This window comes from Takifugu rubripes, chromosome 12 (genome assembly GCF_901000725.2).
Source record: "Takifugu rubripes chromosome 12, fTakRub1.2, whole genome shotgun sequence".
Classification (NCBI taxonomy): domain Eukaryota; kingdom Metazoa; phylum Chordata; class Actinopteri; order Tetraodontiformes; family Tetraodontidae; genus Takifugu; species Takifugu rubripes.
In genome coordinates, this window is record NC_042296.1 from 2,749,247 (window position 1) to 2,766,272 (window position 17,026).

At 40.8% G+C, this 17,026-nt stretch overlaps 3 protein-coding genes across 4 annotated transcripts; all 3 read right to left on the reverse strand.

Annotated features, from left to right (window-relative positions):
* On the reverse strand, positions 1-2,912 carry LOC115251828 (homeodomain-interacting protein kinase 2-like). The gene is made up of 9 exons (XM_029845494.1): positions 2,902-2,912; positions 1,952-2,171; positions 1,681-1,872; positions 1,412-1,593; positions 1,207-1,330; positions 969-1,097; positions 808-864; positions 547-683; positions 1-435 (listed from the first exon to the last, which is right to left on the reverse strand). The coding sequence occupies exons 1-9, from the start codon at positions 2,910-2,912 to the stop codon at positions 63-65; spliced, it is 1,425 nt and encodes a 474-aa protein (XP_029701354.1). The 3' UTR covers positions 1-62.
* A 5,876-nt stretch (positions 2,913-8,788) lies between these two features.
* Positions 8,789-10,340, reverse strand: LOC105417138 (brain and acute leukemia cytoplasmic protein). Its single transcript, XM_011608979.2, has 3 exons — positions 10,077-10,340; positions 9,763-9,887; positions 8,789-9,028 (listed from the first exon to the last, which is right to left on the reverse strand). The coding sequence occupies exons 1-3, from the start codon at positions 10,207-10,209 to the stop codon at positions 8,912-8,914; spliced, it is 375 nt and encodes a 124-aa protein (XP_011607281.1). The 5' UTR covers positions 10,210-10,340; the 3' UTR covers positions 8,789-8,911.
* A 386-nt stretch (positions 10,341-10,726) lies between these two features.
* Positions 10,727-16,624, reverse strand: LOC101076816 (V-type proton ATPase subunit C 1-A). 2 transcript variants are annotated; one of them, XM_003968937.3, is made up of 13 exons: positions 16,446-16,624; positions 15,500-15,675; positions 15,356-15,423; positions 15,145-15,230; positions 14,943-15,037; positions 14,744-14,835; positions 14,434-14,532; positions 14,236-14,304; positions 12,703-12,795; positions 12,292-12,385; positions 12,099-12,196; positions 11,891-12,014; positions 11,341-11,479 (listed from the first exon to the last, which is right to left on the reverse strand). In XM_003968937.3, exons 2-13 carry the CDS (start codon positions 15,629-15,631, stop codon positions 11,381-11,383), a joined length of 1,149 nt encoding a protein of 382 aa, XP_003968986.1. In that variant the 5' UTR covers positions 15,632-15,675; positions 16,446-16,624; the 3' UTR covers positions 11,341-11,380. The 2 variants fall into 2 exon arrangements, with proteins under 2 accessions (XP_029701326.1, XP_003968986.1); XM_029845466.1 differs by lacking the exon at positions 16,446-16,624 and having other exon boundaries at positions 10,727-11,479; positions 15,500-15,669.
* Between the last annotated feature and the right edge of the window lie 402 nt (positions 16,625-17,026).

Sequence of the window (17,026 nt, forward strand, 5' to 3'; positions counted from 1 at the left end):
TGTAATTCAGGGTGAATATGTGATTGAAAGACCAGATGGGACTGTCCCCAAAACATATGTGTTCAGGGAGTCAGTTTCTCTCCTTTCCTGCCTGTGTATTTCCTTCTTCTTTTTAAAGCTTTTTGGCTGAACCTGGGCACAGCCATCGAGGTGGAGCAATGAGGCTCACCATCCTTCCCATCAGGCAGCTTCCTCTGAACGGTGAAATTATCATCATTTATCTGTGTGTCCGTCACTGGTGTCACCCTTGACTGAAATTTAGGCCGCTTGGAGTCGTGACAAGTTGGGTCGTCATCGTTAGAGTCACGATTTCTTTTCTGCCCTGTTTTTAACTGGCTCTCTTGGTTCGGCTGTCGGTTTTCACACTGCAACTGCAACGTTTGTCCATTTTCCTTGCTGGCAGTACCCTCTAGCTCTTCAGAGGTAGTCCCCACCCTTCAAGACACAAATACATGACTTAAAAAATTATCTGAGATCCTGCAATTTTTTCAAATGTATAAATCAAAGGTTTTAGGACTGAAATGAATGATCTTTGTGTAGACTTACTCAGTGTTTGTCAGAAAACCATGTTGCAATAGTTGAGCTGGGGTAATACGCGTAGCAGGATCTAGGTCAACCATTTTCTTTAGCATGTCAACAAAAAGACCAAGTCCTAGATTTTCGCTGCCTTTAGTAGGGATGTCCTGGAACAAAAAAAAAAATGATTTAAAGTAGCTAATTACCCTCTAAATACAGTATATTGTTTATGCTATAGAGAAAGGGTTGTTACATTGATGTGAAAAACAAATTAAAACTGGAAAAACATACGCTTAAAATGTCATCCAGAGAATCCAGAAAATGATATCCTGTTGTTCCGTGGCATTTCTAAACAGATAACAGAAAAGGAGTTAAGGACAACAAAATAAACCTTCCTACCTATTAATTTGGGAAAAAATTAGAGTCCGTAAGAAATATCTTAGACAAACTACCACAGACGCCTTTAGTTTCCATGATCGATTCCCTGCGCACATATATTTCTTAAAGTATTGCTTCGTATTTATTCCTCCATCCAGCATTCGATTCGGAGGTTGACCTAGTAGGTCCACAATGCTTCTCATCTGTGGGTAAAGAAAACACCACGTCACAATATTTACCAAAGAAAAGTTTGTTGCAGAAAAGTTCAAAGAAAAGAATGAAGTAAACTCTAAATACTACAAATATACTTACCATTTCATACTCATTGTCCCCATCAAACAGCGAAATCCCAAGGTGTAACTTGGCAGCCAAACAGCCCAGAGACCACATGTCGACAGCCTCTGTCAATGGAAGACCCAGAAGGACCTCTGGAGACCTATAAAAGGGTGTAAGTTTGCTTTTTACAATTGGTTATTTATAGATTTCCATGATTTTAAACATTTGTAAAAATAATTACCTGCAACAGAGGACCTGTATAACTGAGCCCTGTGGTACAGTGGAGGCAACAGTGGCAATTCCAAAGTCAATAAGTTTGACTCTGAAAGGCTGCTTTTCATGGTCCACTAACATAATATTGTCCAGCTTTATATCACAGTGAGTCAGTCCCACGCTCCTCAGCGATTGAAGTGCAATTGCAAGCTTAAAGCGAATAAAACACTTTCAGAATACTTTTTCAACATTAGATCAAAGGGCTATTAATAAAAAAGGAAGTGCAGTGAGATGTACCTGTTGGACAATAGATCTGATTGCGTTTAGAGGCAGAGGACGAAAATTGTTCTCCGCCATGTAGTCAAATAGACTTTTGTCCAGGTACTCGAAGACGAAGCAGAAATACCCTCTGTCAAAAAAGGCTGCGTGAATCTGGACAATGTTGCATTTTTCTGCATCCAGTCTTTGAAGCCTTAGCAGGGCTTGTATCTAAGGAGACAAATGTCAAGGTTCACCTTAATTAAACCACATACAGGGGCAAATAGGAACAAAAGTTGTTATTACATACTTCCTGCTCTACACAATCATAGTAATGTTCCTCTTTCTTCATGACTTTGACTGCCACAGTCTTGTTGTCTCTCAACCTTATACATTTGACTACTTTGCCAAATGCACCCTCTCCCAGAATGGACTGCACCAGATAATTGGTTTGTCTGGAATAGAGGATGCTTCCAATTTCCACTATGTTCTGCTCGTATGCGGAGGGATATGGACACCAATGTTGGTAGCTATGTTAGAAGAGAGAAGAAAAAAGATTAAGAAAAGTCTTCCTTTAAAAATCAAAATGGAGTACAGAAACTCTAGGGAAACACTGATCCCATGACAAGTTGGAGTCATTATTAAATACCAAGCATAACAGGCAATTTATTAAGGTCGTCTTCAGTATCACCTTAAGCTTCCCCTCACTGCACAGTGCCCCATTTACCAAAGGACTAAGCCACCCTAACAACTGTATCCAAAGATATACGATACCTGCTATTTCTCCCCTTACACCATTAAAATAACCCATAATTTCTAGTTTTGTCGCAGAAACTTTATGAGCCGCTTCACTCATAAAGCTGCAGTAGAACAGCAATAAAAGGGATGTACGGGACTTCCGGTTGATTTGGGGACATGGGTTACGATTACATTTTTGTAGATCTTGTCTGCCAATTTTGTCTACCTATATCTGCGGTCACTCTATTCTCAAAATAAAATTATTTCATGCTCATTTCCAAACAACAATATCAAATTTTCACCACGCTTCGTGTGTATGCATTGTCATGATTTTTTGTGCATGGAGAAGGATATATAATAAAAATATAACTTGTCCAATACTCAGACACTAAAATAATCATTACAGAGAACGTCAATCAGGTCCACCATTTTGTCAACAACCTGCAATTTCTACAAGGCCAGACATTTATTTTTAGCTAATGTAAATTTCCTTGCCAAATAATTAAATTGATCAAAACTTACCAGTGTGCCATCTTTTGTGTAGTGCTGAGTAGTATGTTTGTTATGACTCTACAAACCAGAATATTTCCAAGCAGAATAAAACAGCCAAAGTTATTCCTATCTTAAAACCTTCTGGCAAACATGTAATTCAAATTGTCGACCAGTTTCTGTATTACCCCAATCCTTACAAATACTGCATAAAAATTACCAATGTTAAACTCTGTCCTTTCATACCAAAGCTCAAAGTCTATAAAATGGGCTTTTATTAAAATATATTTGTCTCAAATATCAGACATGTTCAAAGATCAAAGACATGATATCCCTTTACCCACAACCCCTCTGTCACCCTTTGTCATTTTATAAAGTACTGGTAGGTTTAACAATAGAAAACTGTAGTTTGTGTGATAGTAGACTCTCCTCTCCTCATAGACTTCAATGGAAAATGACAAAATGGAGGGAAAATCCAAATCTCAAATCCCACTCATCTTAAACCAAGGCTGTATTGTAAATAAATGCTCCTATTTTGATTTATTGGTTGGTATTGGTTTTGGTTTTAAAGGTTTTATGGGCAAAACTTAAGGGTACATATGGGTTAAATGTAGCGTTTAATGGATCATGGTGTCATATTAACGTCAGCCGCTCAGTGGCAGGAGAGAGAGAGCAGCAACATTGTTAAGTGGAGAAGAGAGGAGCACATGCCCTTCACTGGACTGTGATTATGCAAAAACAATATCGGACTCCATAGCATTCTCTGGTCCCCTCAACTGTCTGGCCAGCAAAGAAATGTTTAGTCTCATGTCGTCACTTTGTCGCTCGCTGTCATCGTGGTGCCCCGAAAACCAGGTGGCCTTTATAGACAATTGGAACAGTTTTTGGGGAAAACCTGGTCTGATTAGGTGAGGCGGTGTCCATCCCACACGGGATGGTACCTCTCTCATTTCTAGTAACTTGGCTAATTTTATTAGACCCAAAGTGACCTGACAATCCAGGGTCCAGACCAGAATGCAGAGTTGTAGTCTTACACACCTCTCTGCTGCTTCCATAGAACCCTCATCCACCAACAATAACATATTTAACTCTATAGAGGTAGTCTCTGTTCCACGGTTAATAGTTCACCAAGCACAGAGCAGGGGAGCGGTCAATCACCAAAATCTTATTAAAATTAATACCAAAGCACAAATAGAATACACTAACAGCACAATTAAGTGTGGACTGTTAAATATTAGATTTCTTTTGTGTAAATCTCTGGTAGTGCACGACCTGATAGTGGATCATCACATTGATTTATTTTGTCTTACTGAGACCTGGCTTCAGGAGGAGGAGTATGTTAGCTTAAATGAATCTACTCCTCCTACCCATCTTAATTATCATATTCCTCGTGTTACTGGTCGAGGAGGAGGAGTGGCAGCGATCTATCACTCCAAGTTATTAATTAATCCTAGACCAAAACATGGCTCCAGTTCATTTGAAAGCCTGACTCTTGGCATCACCCATCTGAACTGGAGGACAGAAAGGCCACTTCTGTTTGTAGTTGTATATCGGCCCCCTGCTGGGCCACATTCAGAGTTCCTGTCTGAGTTCTCTGATTTCTTATCTGACTTGGTCCTCAGAACAGATAAAGTCATTATTATTGGAGACTTTAATATACATATAGACGTTATGGCTTCATTTCATTACTTGAGTCAGTTGGTTTCCTCCAGGAGATGTACCAACCAACTCATAAATTCAATCACACCCTAGATCTAGTTCTGACTTATGGTGTTGAGGTAGAACATGTGTCAGTGCTCCCTCAGAACCCACTCCTGTCTGATCATTCTTTGATCACTTTTACATTTATGATTAAGGATTCTTCTATGCTCAGAGCACAGTCTTACTATAGCAGATGTCTTTCAGATAATGCTGTAGCTAAGTTTAAGGAAGTGATCCCTGTGCTGATCCCAGGACCACTGTGTTTTTCCCCAAGGATAAATCATTATAATCTTAGCCCTGCCGAGGTCGAATCTGTGGCTGAAGGTGCAACAACCACGTATCCCTTCTTCCCTTAGTGGTGAAGACTTCATGAGCTTCTTCACTGATAAAGTTCTAGCTATCAGAGAGAAAGCTAACCAGGCCATTCCAACAACTGGACCATCACCAGATGTGCTGACTGTGGGAACATACAGGTTCTCCAACGAGCCCTTAAACTCCTTCACTCCTATATATTTTTCTGAGGCATCTTCACTAATTCATAAATCCAAGTACACCACGTGTCTTTTAGATCCCATCCCAACACACCTGTTGAAGGATATTTTACTAATTAATAGGCAGCTCTATTATGGACCAGAGCAATGGTTCTTTAGTGACAGGTTATGTACCCCGGTCCTACAAGGTGGCAGTGATTAAGCCGTTGCTTAAAAAACCATCACTGGATCCTGATGTGTTAGCAAATTATAGGCCAATATCCAACCTTCCTTTTATCTCTAAAGTTCTTGAGAAGGTTGTGGTGACTCAGTTACTGGAGCACCTGCAGAGGAACAGTCTGTTTGAGATGTTTCAGTCAGGCTTTAGAGCTCATCACAGCACAGAAACAGGACTTCTTAAAGTTACTAATGATCTTATAGCTTCAGATCATGGACTGGTCTCTATGCTGGTTCTGCTGGACCTCAGTACTGCTTTTGATACAGTGGATCACAGCATCCTGTTACAGAGACTGGAACATGTGATTGGGATTAAAGGGACAGCACTAGACTGGTTTAGATCATATTTATCTGATAGATACCAGTTTGCTCATGTCCATGGTGTTCCCTCTTCATACAGTAGGGTTAGCCATGGAGTTCCTCAAGGTTCTGTACTTGGACCAATCCTCTTCACATTGTACATGCTTCGCTTAGGGAACATTATTCGGCAGCATGGGATAAATCTTCATTGTTATGCTGATGACACTCAGCTCTATTTATCCATGAAACCCGAGGAGACAGAGAAGTTAGTGAAGCTTCAGACCTGTCTTAAAGACATAAAGTCCTGGATGTCTTCAAATTTCCTCCTCCTTAACTCAGGAAAAACTGAGGTCATGGTGTTTGGTCCTGAACCTCTCAGGGATATTTTAGATCACATTATCACTCTAGATCAGGGGTGGGCAAACATTTTGATTCGTGGGCCACAACGGGTTCTAACATTTGACAAAGGGGCCGGACCAGGAGCAGATGGATGGATGGAGTGCTTTGGTAACCTCACCTCATTGGAGAAAAAATACACATCTTGGGATATGGAGAAAACATGTGCTTTAATTTCAAATGAAAATGAAGAGAAGCATTACAACAAAATATCTGACTTTGGAATGAGTCTTAAAACACTTAAAATCAAATGAATAAAATGTGCCTTTTTAAAAAAAATTAATAACCATTTCTATTTTAAAGCACTGAAAGTTCTGTTATCCTTCAGGATATCACCATCACTCTCCTCCTGACTGTCTTTTTTCTAGTGGGAAAACACCAGAATTGCAGTGAAAATTTAACATTAACAAGGTTTATTCATTTAATTTTTCAAGTTTGGCGGGCCGGATTAAAACGTTTAACGGGCCGCGTGTGGCCCCCGGGCCTTAGTTTGCCCATGCCTGCTCTAGATGGTATCTCATTAACATCTAGTCTCTCTGCGAGGAATCTAGGAGTAACCTTTGACCAAAATCTCTCCTTCAACTCACACATTAAGTTAGTCTCTAGAAGTGCCTTTTTTCACCTGAGGAACATCGCAAAGATCAGGAAGCTGAAAAGTTAGTCCATGCTTTTGTTACTTCCAGGCTGGACTATTGTATTCCAAAATGCTGCAGCCAGAGTTCTGACAGGTATTGACAAAAGAGATCACCTAAGTCCTGTACTGGCGTCTCTTCATCGGCTGCCCATTAAATTTAGAATAATTTTTAAAACCCTTCTTTTGACCTACAAGGCCCTCAGAGGCCTAGCTCCATCCTACCTGGATGAGCTAGTGACACCTTATCAGCCCAATAGACCGCTCCGCTCTCAGTATTCTGGTCTACTTGTACTCTAATCTCCTCTCCTCTCCTCTCCTCTCCTCTCCTCTCCTCTACTCTACTCTACTCTACTCTACTCTACTCTACTCTACTCTACTCTACTCTACTCTACTCTACTCAGCCCCCCATCAGCAGGAGGGTCCCCCTACATGAGCCTGGTCCTGCTCAAGGTTTCTTCCTGTTAAAGGGGAGTTTTTCCTTGCCACTGTTGCTTGTTGGGGGTCAGGCCCTGGGATGCTGGAAAGCGCCTAGAAACAATTTTAATTGTAACAGATGCTATATAAATAAAGATTGATTGATTGATGGCAAATTTCTTCCATGTCCATGTGAGGGTGACATTAATTGTGATAGGGACTTGTCTCACAGGGATGGAAAATGTACAGATTTTAGTTTTTAGCAGTTTTTCAGTAGATGAAAAAAGAAACACTGAGAGAAGGTGGCTGATTATTTTCTGTATAATTACTATGGTGATTTACACTGAAAACACTGGTGAGAGCCAAACATACATACAGAAATAATTCATATTTTTTTATGTTTCATCTCTATGTGTTATGGCTCACACAACGGGTAAAGATTGTCAAATGCGATTGCTTATTTCAGCGTGACAGTGATAAAACAATTTAAAATAATTAGAATTTTGATTTCACTCTGAAAGGCGTAGATTCACCTTTGCGCATGAGCGGTGCATCCCTGACTGTCCGCATGTAATAATGAATATAATTCATTTATTAAATCAACTTTTTTTTTTTTAGAAAATATTTTTTTGGAAATAGCTCTACACATTACGTTTAAGGTGTTTTAAAATGGATTTGGTTTGCAGTTTCACTGTTCATAAGAAATGACAACAATCGCTCCCACAACAGTTTAATAGCAATTTTAATTCATTCAAGAAAATCGTGGCAGATCACAGGGTTTCAAATGTTTTCCACTGTAGGCTCGCTGTAACCCATTTCAACTCCTGACAAGCAACAGGTTTCACAAGCAGAAATGTGAGGTCAAACATTGCCACCAACAGCTTTGCCCTCCAATATCCGGAAGTATTCACAGGAAGTTCTTATGTTCAGTGGGTTTTTAAAGATGTTGCTGTGGTCCGTATATAAGCCCTCAATACGCCATTCATAAGGAAAATGCCGGAAAATGAATAATTAATACTGACGTATTCCATTAGTAAAGCATGTCTATGGTGCCATCTGCTGGTCAAATAATAATCTGACGTAGAACAAACCTGAATCACCTCTTGAATTTACTTTTAGTGCAGTTCATCTGTTTCGATGTGTTCCACACAGGCAATATTTATGTACGGCCATCTTCTCGCAATGTGTGGCTGGATTGTCACAAACACTAAAACAAACCCATACTGTTTTGTACATGCAAAACAACACGCGAATGAAACACCGTCCTTGTAAACTGAACATAAACATACACCATTGGAGGGTTCCGATGAAGACAAATTGTAGGCACAAGCAGGTGTGTTAAACTCTTTATCTTGCGAAGGCTGGAAAATACAGTCTTCCTGCAGCTCTTCTAGCTGCAAACCTCTAAATCTCCATTTCTAAACAGCACTTTAGGGTCTTAAAACCACACAAACTGAGGTAATTGGCTCCCGTACTAGTGATTATATACAATTGAATGCATATACAGTACTTGCACAATTATTAAGCAGGTTCATCATGGAGGGCCCACACGCGCACCACACACGCACACAGTGCAGATAATGACTCCTTCGTTTCTGCTCTTCTTAAAATTGGCATATCACAGTATAGCACATGCCGTAGGGAAAGCCCTGTGGAGTTTGAGAACACGGTTCTGGAGCCACGTTCAGCTTCAGGCATGCATTTGCAATGGCACAAAAAGATGCAGCATCCCAAGACGTTTGGGCAGGAAACATATGCAGGTGCTCGCCAAAGTCAAAAGCAAACAGCATCCACGGGTTTTTCCAGTAGATTCCCATCTTCTGCTGAACAGCGCACAGCTCTGGTCGTCTATCACCTCCTCGGCACAGTCTTGGCTTGTGTCCATCTCTGCTCAGACACATTCCATCGGTTCGGGATCTCCAGCGGCGCTCAGCCCGACGGTCTGGACGTCCTTAGACACAGCGCCAGCCTCCTTTGATGCCCTCCGTTTAGAGTCACGGGTGGTTTGCTGTGAAACGATGTGAGATTTTGCTTTTTTTGTTGTTGTTGTAACGAGTGTGTCATTTAAATGCCAGAACAGGGGACAGAGAGTGAGTGGGCAGAGGTGTCAGATGAGCCCTGACTCAGCTGAAGCTCGATTTTCAGCTCAACATTAAAAAAATAAAGCTGTATGGATGCAGGATGGAGTTGTAAAAGCCTAAAGCGAACAGGGAACAAAATGGTTTTAGACTGAATTTCACTCTTTACCCCCGAGTACGATTAACTTAAAATAAAAATCCAATTCGTTCAGAATAGTTATTTTATTTTATTCTATTTTATCTCAGAATTCTCAAAAATCTCCCAAAATCTCTAAATTCTTGTAAGTGCCAAATTTTCTCCCTTAACGGTCATGACGCCATAAATTATTCTAAAATTAAGAGGCAGAAGTGTGACCTTAATCGACCCAAAAGATCCTATATCCTAAGAACTAATAGTAGGCCATGCATTAATACATCTTTAAGACCCCTTTGACAGTAAATTTTTTTTAACATCAGATCATTTTTATTATCTAATTGGCTTAATTTTAGCTTTACAGTATATCATATGGATTGGGACTACTTTTTCCATCCGCCGCCTGTACCCTCAACTCAATTAAACCCATATTTTACTCAGTCTGACCTGTCCACCTAGAATATATAAGCATATTAATATTTCCTGCAGTATCGTGTGTAAGCACATCTCCTAAAACCTGGCTTCACCCACCTCAGTCAGAGATCGCCTTGGTCTCCTCTGGGGGTTGGAGCTGGAGGATGTGAGCGGCTGCTTCCCGCACTGGGTGCCGGTGGTCACCATCCTCTTCTCCCTCAGACTGCTCTCCAAAGCTTTACCTTATAAACCACAGTTCACCGACACTTGAAACACACACGGGCTGTTGTGCACTCTGCACTGGATGGTGATGGAGAGGACGCAGGAAGTTGACAGCTGCCTTTTCCTCTGAATATCATCGGCGTTATTTGAGCAAATCTGCAGCATCGAACGTGTGCTGCGAAAAGAAGATAAAAAAAAACAGCTCTTACCGTTTGCGAAGGATGCCTCTACGTCCGTGTTTGTGAGCCACGTCGATTCGGTTTCCCTGGTCCAGCTCTCATGGTACCTCGGCTCGATGATAGCGTCTGCCCGACTCCCTCCACAACCCATCTGGAAAAGCATCCAGGTGGAGGCAGGCGCACCTCGACACGGCTCGGTTGGGCTCCCTACAGCCGCAGCATCCTGCTCGGATCGCCGCTGCAGCTACATCCGTGTTCGCGGCTACATCCGTGTTTGCTCCAGCCCTCCGCCCCCCTCCTCCCCCCCTCCTCCCACCGCTGCTGCTGATGCTGGAGGAGGAGGAGGGAGGAAGAGGAGGCTCACAGACAACAGCTGATCTGCGCGCATCACAGACATGTGCGTCATGGGGGTGTGAAGGGGCTTCAAGGGTGGCGAACACTTTACAGCACTGTAACTTTATCTCACAAGGATTCAATTACTAATTAATGCCACATGATAATTTAGCAATGTTAGAAAGCAATAATATTGAAAGTTTATTTTAAGTATATACCAAAAGGAACTCAATATATTCATATTTCTAGATTTGATCCAATGATTCTATTTATTGACCAATAATAATCATCTCTTTACAACTCTGCTACGGGGGGTTTTTACATAACAAAGCAAAAGTCCAGCATGATTCACATAGAATATCCATTTTATTCACATTTAATTTACATAGGATGTTGTTTTCAGACAGTATTTGCACATCAACCTATTGATTTTTACGGGTTCTCTAAATATATACGAGCACAGTCAGAAGATGTATTGCTTCTTTTTGCAGTGAAATGTCGCAGTATTTCACAGCGTTACAGCTCAAGGACCTGACGCTCAACATCTACACATGGACTCTTTTATATGGAGCTAAAAATCACGTCACTTTCAAAAACGGACAAACAGAAACGTGGTCACTGATTTTCAAGGCTTTCAATAAATATTATATATAAGAAACAGATTTTTCTCCCCTTTCAATCCCAAAACTGGAACCACTTCTGTTACTTTAAATAAAGTCAAAAGGGGAAAAAAATGATAAAATGGATTTTCTTTGCAGAAAAGAATGAGCACGAGTCGTGTGTGGTGGAGAAGGAATGTGATGGATTCACATCTAAAAACACGAAGAGATCAACAACTTCATTGGTCAGGAACGTTTGTTCCCGAGGAGACAAGGATTTAAAGAGAAATGGAAAAAGGAAAACAGGAAGAAGCGGATGGTTTAAAAACAGCAGAAGTAGGGAATGGAAAAAAATAAAGCTTGGGTCTGTGAGGACGTCACGTCATCTGCAGCAGCAATCATCTAGACTTTAAAGTCCAGTAAGTTACAGTCGACCTTGTAGTAAACGTACGGGTAATACTCTTGCTGGCTCAGATTCAGTCCTGGGATGTCCATGGAGGCCTGCAGACACAAGAGAGAATTAGAATTACAACCAGTATAACCAGTGCTTTAAGAGGAAAACACTGATTATTCTACTGTTGGCAGGTAAATGAGGCAGCAGGAGGGCCGGCAGATGATTAAGTGATATATTCAAATATGAGAAATGTTGATGACTTTTTCTCGAACCGTGAACCCTTCGCTTCTCAGCCCAGTCCCCTACAGACTGGACTTTTCGAACTTCATAGAAGGTGTCTCTATAGTGAAAAACCTTGACGCACCGATTATAGTGAAAACTTTATTACCATTTGGAACCCTACAACATAGACATTGACTTTAACCTGTATCACCATCCCCCCGGCAGTGGAAGCACGAGACACGGAAGGTAATCGCAGTGTGTTCCTGCAGAACTGAGCGGTTCTGCTTCCGACTTACATCAATGATGGCAGCGCTGCTGTCCAGGTGTTTGTACAGTTCATACAGCACCTCCCTCAGCTTCTTCATGTTCTTCTTGTGGGGCTGAAGCAGCATAGCCTGGAAGTTCACTGGCAGCCCGTATCTGACACGCACAAGAAAGGAAAGCAGCGATAAATATCTTAAATGTGAGGAACACCAGCATTCTCCTCTTCCCAGGCTGGCTCACCTTAACACGGACTCGACAAAGACGCGCAGTGCTTTTATATGAATCCACGCTATGAAGGCTTCGCTGAAATTCACCTTCAACCATCGAACCAAAGGCCCCTGCAGAGACAGAAGTTTTAAAATCATTAGCAACGACTGCTGCATTCTCCTTAAAATAGGAGCTACATTTAAAACAGATTAAAAAGCACACATACAAACTGCTTCTTCTTGTCTGTGGACAAACGTGTCATCTCCTCTTTGTCTGCTTTCATCTCCACCTCATTGTACTGGAAATCACGCACCATGAACCTAGAGACAGAGATCAACAGACACGCTGAAGCACACACACATATGAAACGAGCTGTCTAAACGCGCAGACAAAGAGATCCCGCTGGAGTGCTAATTGGAGAGGCGGACAAGGGCCGGGGATATCGTGTTTATTATGGAATACTTTTCAGAGCCTAACAAGCGCGTTGCATTGTAGTTAAATCTCCAGCAGGAAGCATGCGTCAATCATTACGTGACACTGCTAATTATGGCAGGACAGGCCAACAAGACAAACAAACAGAGCAGGGAAATAAATAGCATTTCCATCCCTTTAAATATTAAATAAAATATCACTTTACTTGTTTTCTCTGGCCTGGTGCCTGAAGTCGTCTATAGCCTTCCTGAAGAGCGTGACACTGAACAGGCCGCTGTCGTTGTCTTCGAACAGCAGCCTGGTGGAGACGTGAGACCAGGCGTCAAAAACACACATTTAATGGGGACGATATGGGATGAATGTGAAACAAAGAAAAAACGAAAATCTAAAATAAGAAAGAAATTGTCTCTGGCCTTGCTGCACTGGCCAAAAATATTTCCCGCATAGAGATAATGTCCACATAATAATGTGATAATGTGACACATGAGGTCCATACGTCTGACAGAGCTACAGGTTGCTAGGCTGCCACACTGCACTGAGCAGACATCACGCCTCAACTCATCTTGTCACGTTAGTAAAAAGGTCAACTGCTTTGCATAAAGATGGGTATAATTTTCCAATCTTTTAACAGGTCAAGCATAAAGTACTTTTAATTGTAGCCACAAAGATAAGAGGAAAAAATGTCATCACGGCAAAAGAAAAAACATAGATATGCTTTTTTTAAATACATCATTTTTACCAAAACAACAGTGCTTATCAGAATATTCTCAGGGCTATTTTAGGCTGGGTCCTTTCCTTGACCTTTTAACCTTTGGATCATGAAACGTATAAACAATAGCAATGTAACATGCACAATATTCAGTGTCCACCGGTTTTATGTTGAAGAACCAATGTGTATGATTTGGCGACATCTAGTGAAATACAGATTCTAATAGTTAAATGTGCCCTGAACACCTTCCAATTTCAAGAATGGAATTTATTTGGCATTTTACATTACAAAAGTGACTGATAATAACTGAGGAGTAATATTACACACAGCTAGAGACGTCAGAGAAATCTGCTGGGACTCTGAAGTGCATGAATCTAAGTTTAAAATTTGCAACCAAGCTTTAAAGTTTCCTCTCTGGAGACTTTTATAACTTAAATTTCCTTCTTTCTGATACCACTGGCAATTTGGGAAGTCCTCCAGTGGCTCCTGCAGCAAAACACCCACTCATCACAGCGCTGCCACCCTCGTGATTCATGTTTGAAATGGTGATTTTCAGATCCAGCGAGAATGAGGAGGCTACCATCAAACTTCTGCAACAGCAGAAGCTTCTTTGTGGTTTTGGATCCCCCCCCCTCCCCCCTCTGATGGACACCCTTTTTTGTTTACAGAGCAGTGGAAAAGATATTTTAATTTAATAAGGTTACTTTAATCACAATGTCCGTAAACAGCATAAATATTATCCTTCCAAAAGAGTGGATTTATCGGCCTTCCAATACAAAGGCCCCATTCACACATGCAGCCTATCCCAGCATTTTATATGGAAAGGGTCATGTGTGAATAATAGCCATGGAAGGTTTTCTGGAAAATTTGCACTGGAAACTTCCCATGTCAAGACCGCACTACGCAGGAAAAAAACGTACAAATCAAAATGATCCTCATAACATCAGCCAAAGACTATATAACCTGAGCGCCCCCTGTATGGTTGATTAATCCTAAATGTAACAAATGTGAAGATGGAGTAATCCTTACTTAGTGGACCGTGGCACCACCATTTCTGCCAGGGTTTCATACGTCTTCTGCCAGTCCGCGTAATTTGTTCTATGGCGGAGGAATAATAAAGTTTATGATGAGTCTGATTAGTTTAGTTTATTTATTAAGAAAATACACTTCTGCTGCTGAGCTGTTGCACTATTATTAATTTGAATGTCTTTTTAAAAAACGACTTACTTTGGGACGACCACCAGCATGGTAATCAGGTACTCTGAGTCCAGCACAAAGTCCTCTTTCTTCACTATATCTGCCAAACTCCGGGTCAACAAGCTCCCCCTAAAGATACAAGTGTTCAGAGCTAGTAATGCATAAGGCCTATTTTTATAGCACATGGAGCTGCATACACCCAATATCACGCATCTATGTTCTGGAAGGAAGAATTTTCTGATGTTCTGTATTAAAATGCAAGCGAGCATACAGGAAGTAGATAAAACACAACAGATCCAAGAGATTCTATCCATCATGTGGAAGTATTCCCATAACTCACGCATTTTTCCTCTCCAGGTTCTGCAGGTTTCCCTTTAAGTTGTTGTAGGCCGAAGCTCTGGCCTTCAGGTCACAGTCGATCTGAGAGGCTTGCTAAAAAAAAGAAGAGATAACCAGATAAAATATCAATTAAAAGCAGAGAAGCCGGCGAAATAGTGGAGGAATGCATGCGTGTTTATGCATAGACATGCTATAAATACCTTGGAGATGATTTCAGAGATGTTTTTCAGTGACTGCTTAATTGGATATTTGGCCATGTCCCACTGAAATCTGGTAATATAAGTAACCAGGTCAACTGTAAACACAGACCAAGAATGCGCATTAGTATTTACGAAAGCTGTCTACACAATTAACATTGAAACTCGTAGCTTGGTAAACACAGGGAGGAATGATACTGATAACCTCCGTTAGCAAGGAGGTTCTCCTGGACTTTGTCTCGGCTGTCCTCTAGAACATCAGCCATGTACTGAGCCACTTTCTTCACCACACTGAAAAAGAAAGCAGAGTAAAGAGAGGGTTCTAGGTGCTCACGTCCCTCACGACGGACATTTTATCCCTCATAGAATCTTACAGCAACCAAATGGATGCAGATGTTGACAGTTCATAAAGTTACCTTTCCACAAATGCATCCAGTTTAGCCAGTTCATCTGAGAGCCCTACTAACACATCCAGTGTCCCAACCTAAAATGAAAACGGGACACATCAAAACATTGAGCAGGGATTCCCTGTGGTTACCATCAAACAGAGGATGATTCACCTTAAGATCAGGGATGTTGAACTTGTTGTTAACAGAAAGGTTGTTGGATCGTGTGGTGGCCATCATCAGCTTGTCCCAGGTCTGCTGACATGTCTTCTCTCCAGGAGCAGAGATTAACCAGAATTCTGTCATGGCTGCTGGGAAGAAGCTTTTTCCACTTTGATGTGAAGAAATCACTGACGGTGTGGTGACAAAAGGAGGATTGAGACGGCTGTACAGCGGCAACACAATCTTATTTAGATCTAATAACACGTGAAAACTATCCAAAAGTAAACAAAATAGAGGGCTGATTGTTATCTGACCAAAATATATCTTATATCTTCACGCTGAAATATAGACTTTAAGCACTGCTGAACAAAAGAAAATGTACTATTAAATATATGGCAAAGTTATACTTTTTCCATGTACAGATTAGTAATATGTCACTTTAATTTTAAAACCTCAAAGGCCAATAATAGAAATTATGTTGTTTTACATTAGTCAACATTGTGCATATCTAAATAAAAAAAATGAGCTACTACCAATTCCAAAAAGTTTACAGTGTTCATATTTATTTTTTACATGAGGGGTACTTTTCCCACTGAAATACCCAGTTGTCCCTTTTTCTAATTTAGACATTTCTGTATCTGTGGATGGACATTAATCATGAGTGTGGACACTCACATGTCCATGTCTGACGAATGACTGTCACATGACCAGTTTCTGTTCTCGAAAAGAATTGAATACTAAATTCTAGCTCTGCGTTCATTATTACGGACGCGGATCTACCGTGGCTTCTCGTTAGGTTTGATTTTCTTTCTGTTGACTAAAAATACGAAGAGGCAACAAAATAAACTGATTGCAACGAGTGGTTAAATTCCCTGTTAGCTTGCTTGAGACAACAGCTTGTTTGCATTGCCATCTCACAATGTCACGACTACAACAATCGGTATAATATCGTACTCACCAACGGGATTAACGACTCCGACACCTGGCAAAAGCGATTTAATTCAATTAAATATTTGCAGCATCCATTCATCTAATAATAATTTCAGTAATAGGTTGTTGGATTTTTTTTGACTCAATGGTCCTACAAACGACAGGCTAACTTGGTCAGCTGATCAGGACCTTCGTTTTGCGCATGCGCATAGTGTAATGCTGCCTTCACGGACCAATGACTGCTGGTGTATTCCAGGGCACGAAATGACTTGGACCTTACTGACAATACATATTTGCTCACCTAAATTTCAGTAATACACTGATTTTCAGACAGCTATGGAAACATTTCAGCATTTTAAATGACTGTGCTATTTTATAAAGCACTGGGTAAGGCCATATGATTTTGTTTTTTATTTACTTGACAAAATGTGGTGTGAAGATCAGTGCTTGCCTTTGCAAGCAAAACAACATGAAAGCAGTTTTCATTAAAGAAGCTGAAAATGTATTTTTCGTACACTCAAATACCTAAACTTTACAGTAAATAAAAAAGAAGAGGAATTCTGAAGTGGCAGAAAATGCATATGACCCTAAAGAGGTAAAATAAAAGCA

Coding starts and splice junctions, on each gene's coding strand:
- LOC115251828 (XM_029845494.1), bottom strand. Junction 1,331..1,411: donor ATACAGGTCCTCTGTTGCAG/GTAATTATTTTT, acceptor ACCCTTTTATAG/GTCTCCAGAGGTCCTTCTGG. Junction 865..968: donor GGAAACTAAAGGCGTCTGTG/GTAGTTTGTCTA, acceptor TTATCTGTTTAG/AAATGCCACGGAACAACAGG.
- LOC105417138 (XM_011608979.2), bottom strand. CDS start 10,209: ATGCTTTTCCAGATGGGTTGTGGAGGGAGTCGGGCAGACGCTATCATC. Junction 9,888..10,076: donor AGAGGCATCCTTCGCAAACG/GTAAGAGCTGTT, acceptor GTGGTTTATAAG/GTAAAGCTTTGGAGAGCAGT. Junction 9,029..9,762: donor CAAGGCGATCTCTGACTGAG/GTGGGTGAAGCC, acceptor ATCGTTTCACAG/CAAACCACCCGTGACTCTAA.
- LOC101076816 (XM_029845466.1), bottom strand. CDS start 15,631: ATGACAGAATTCTGGTTAATCTCTGCTCCTGGAGAGAAGACATGTCAG. Junction 15,424..15,499: donor TCAACATCCCTGATCTTAAG/GTGAATCATCCT, acceptor TTTTCATTTTAG/GTTGGGACACTGGATGTGTT. Junction 12,015..12,098: donor TTTGTCGAGTCCGTGTTAAG/GTGAGCCAGCCT, acceptor TGTGCGTGTCAG/ATACGGGCTGCCAGTGAACT.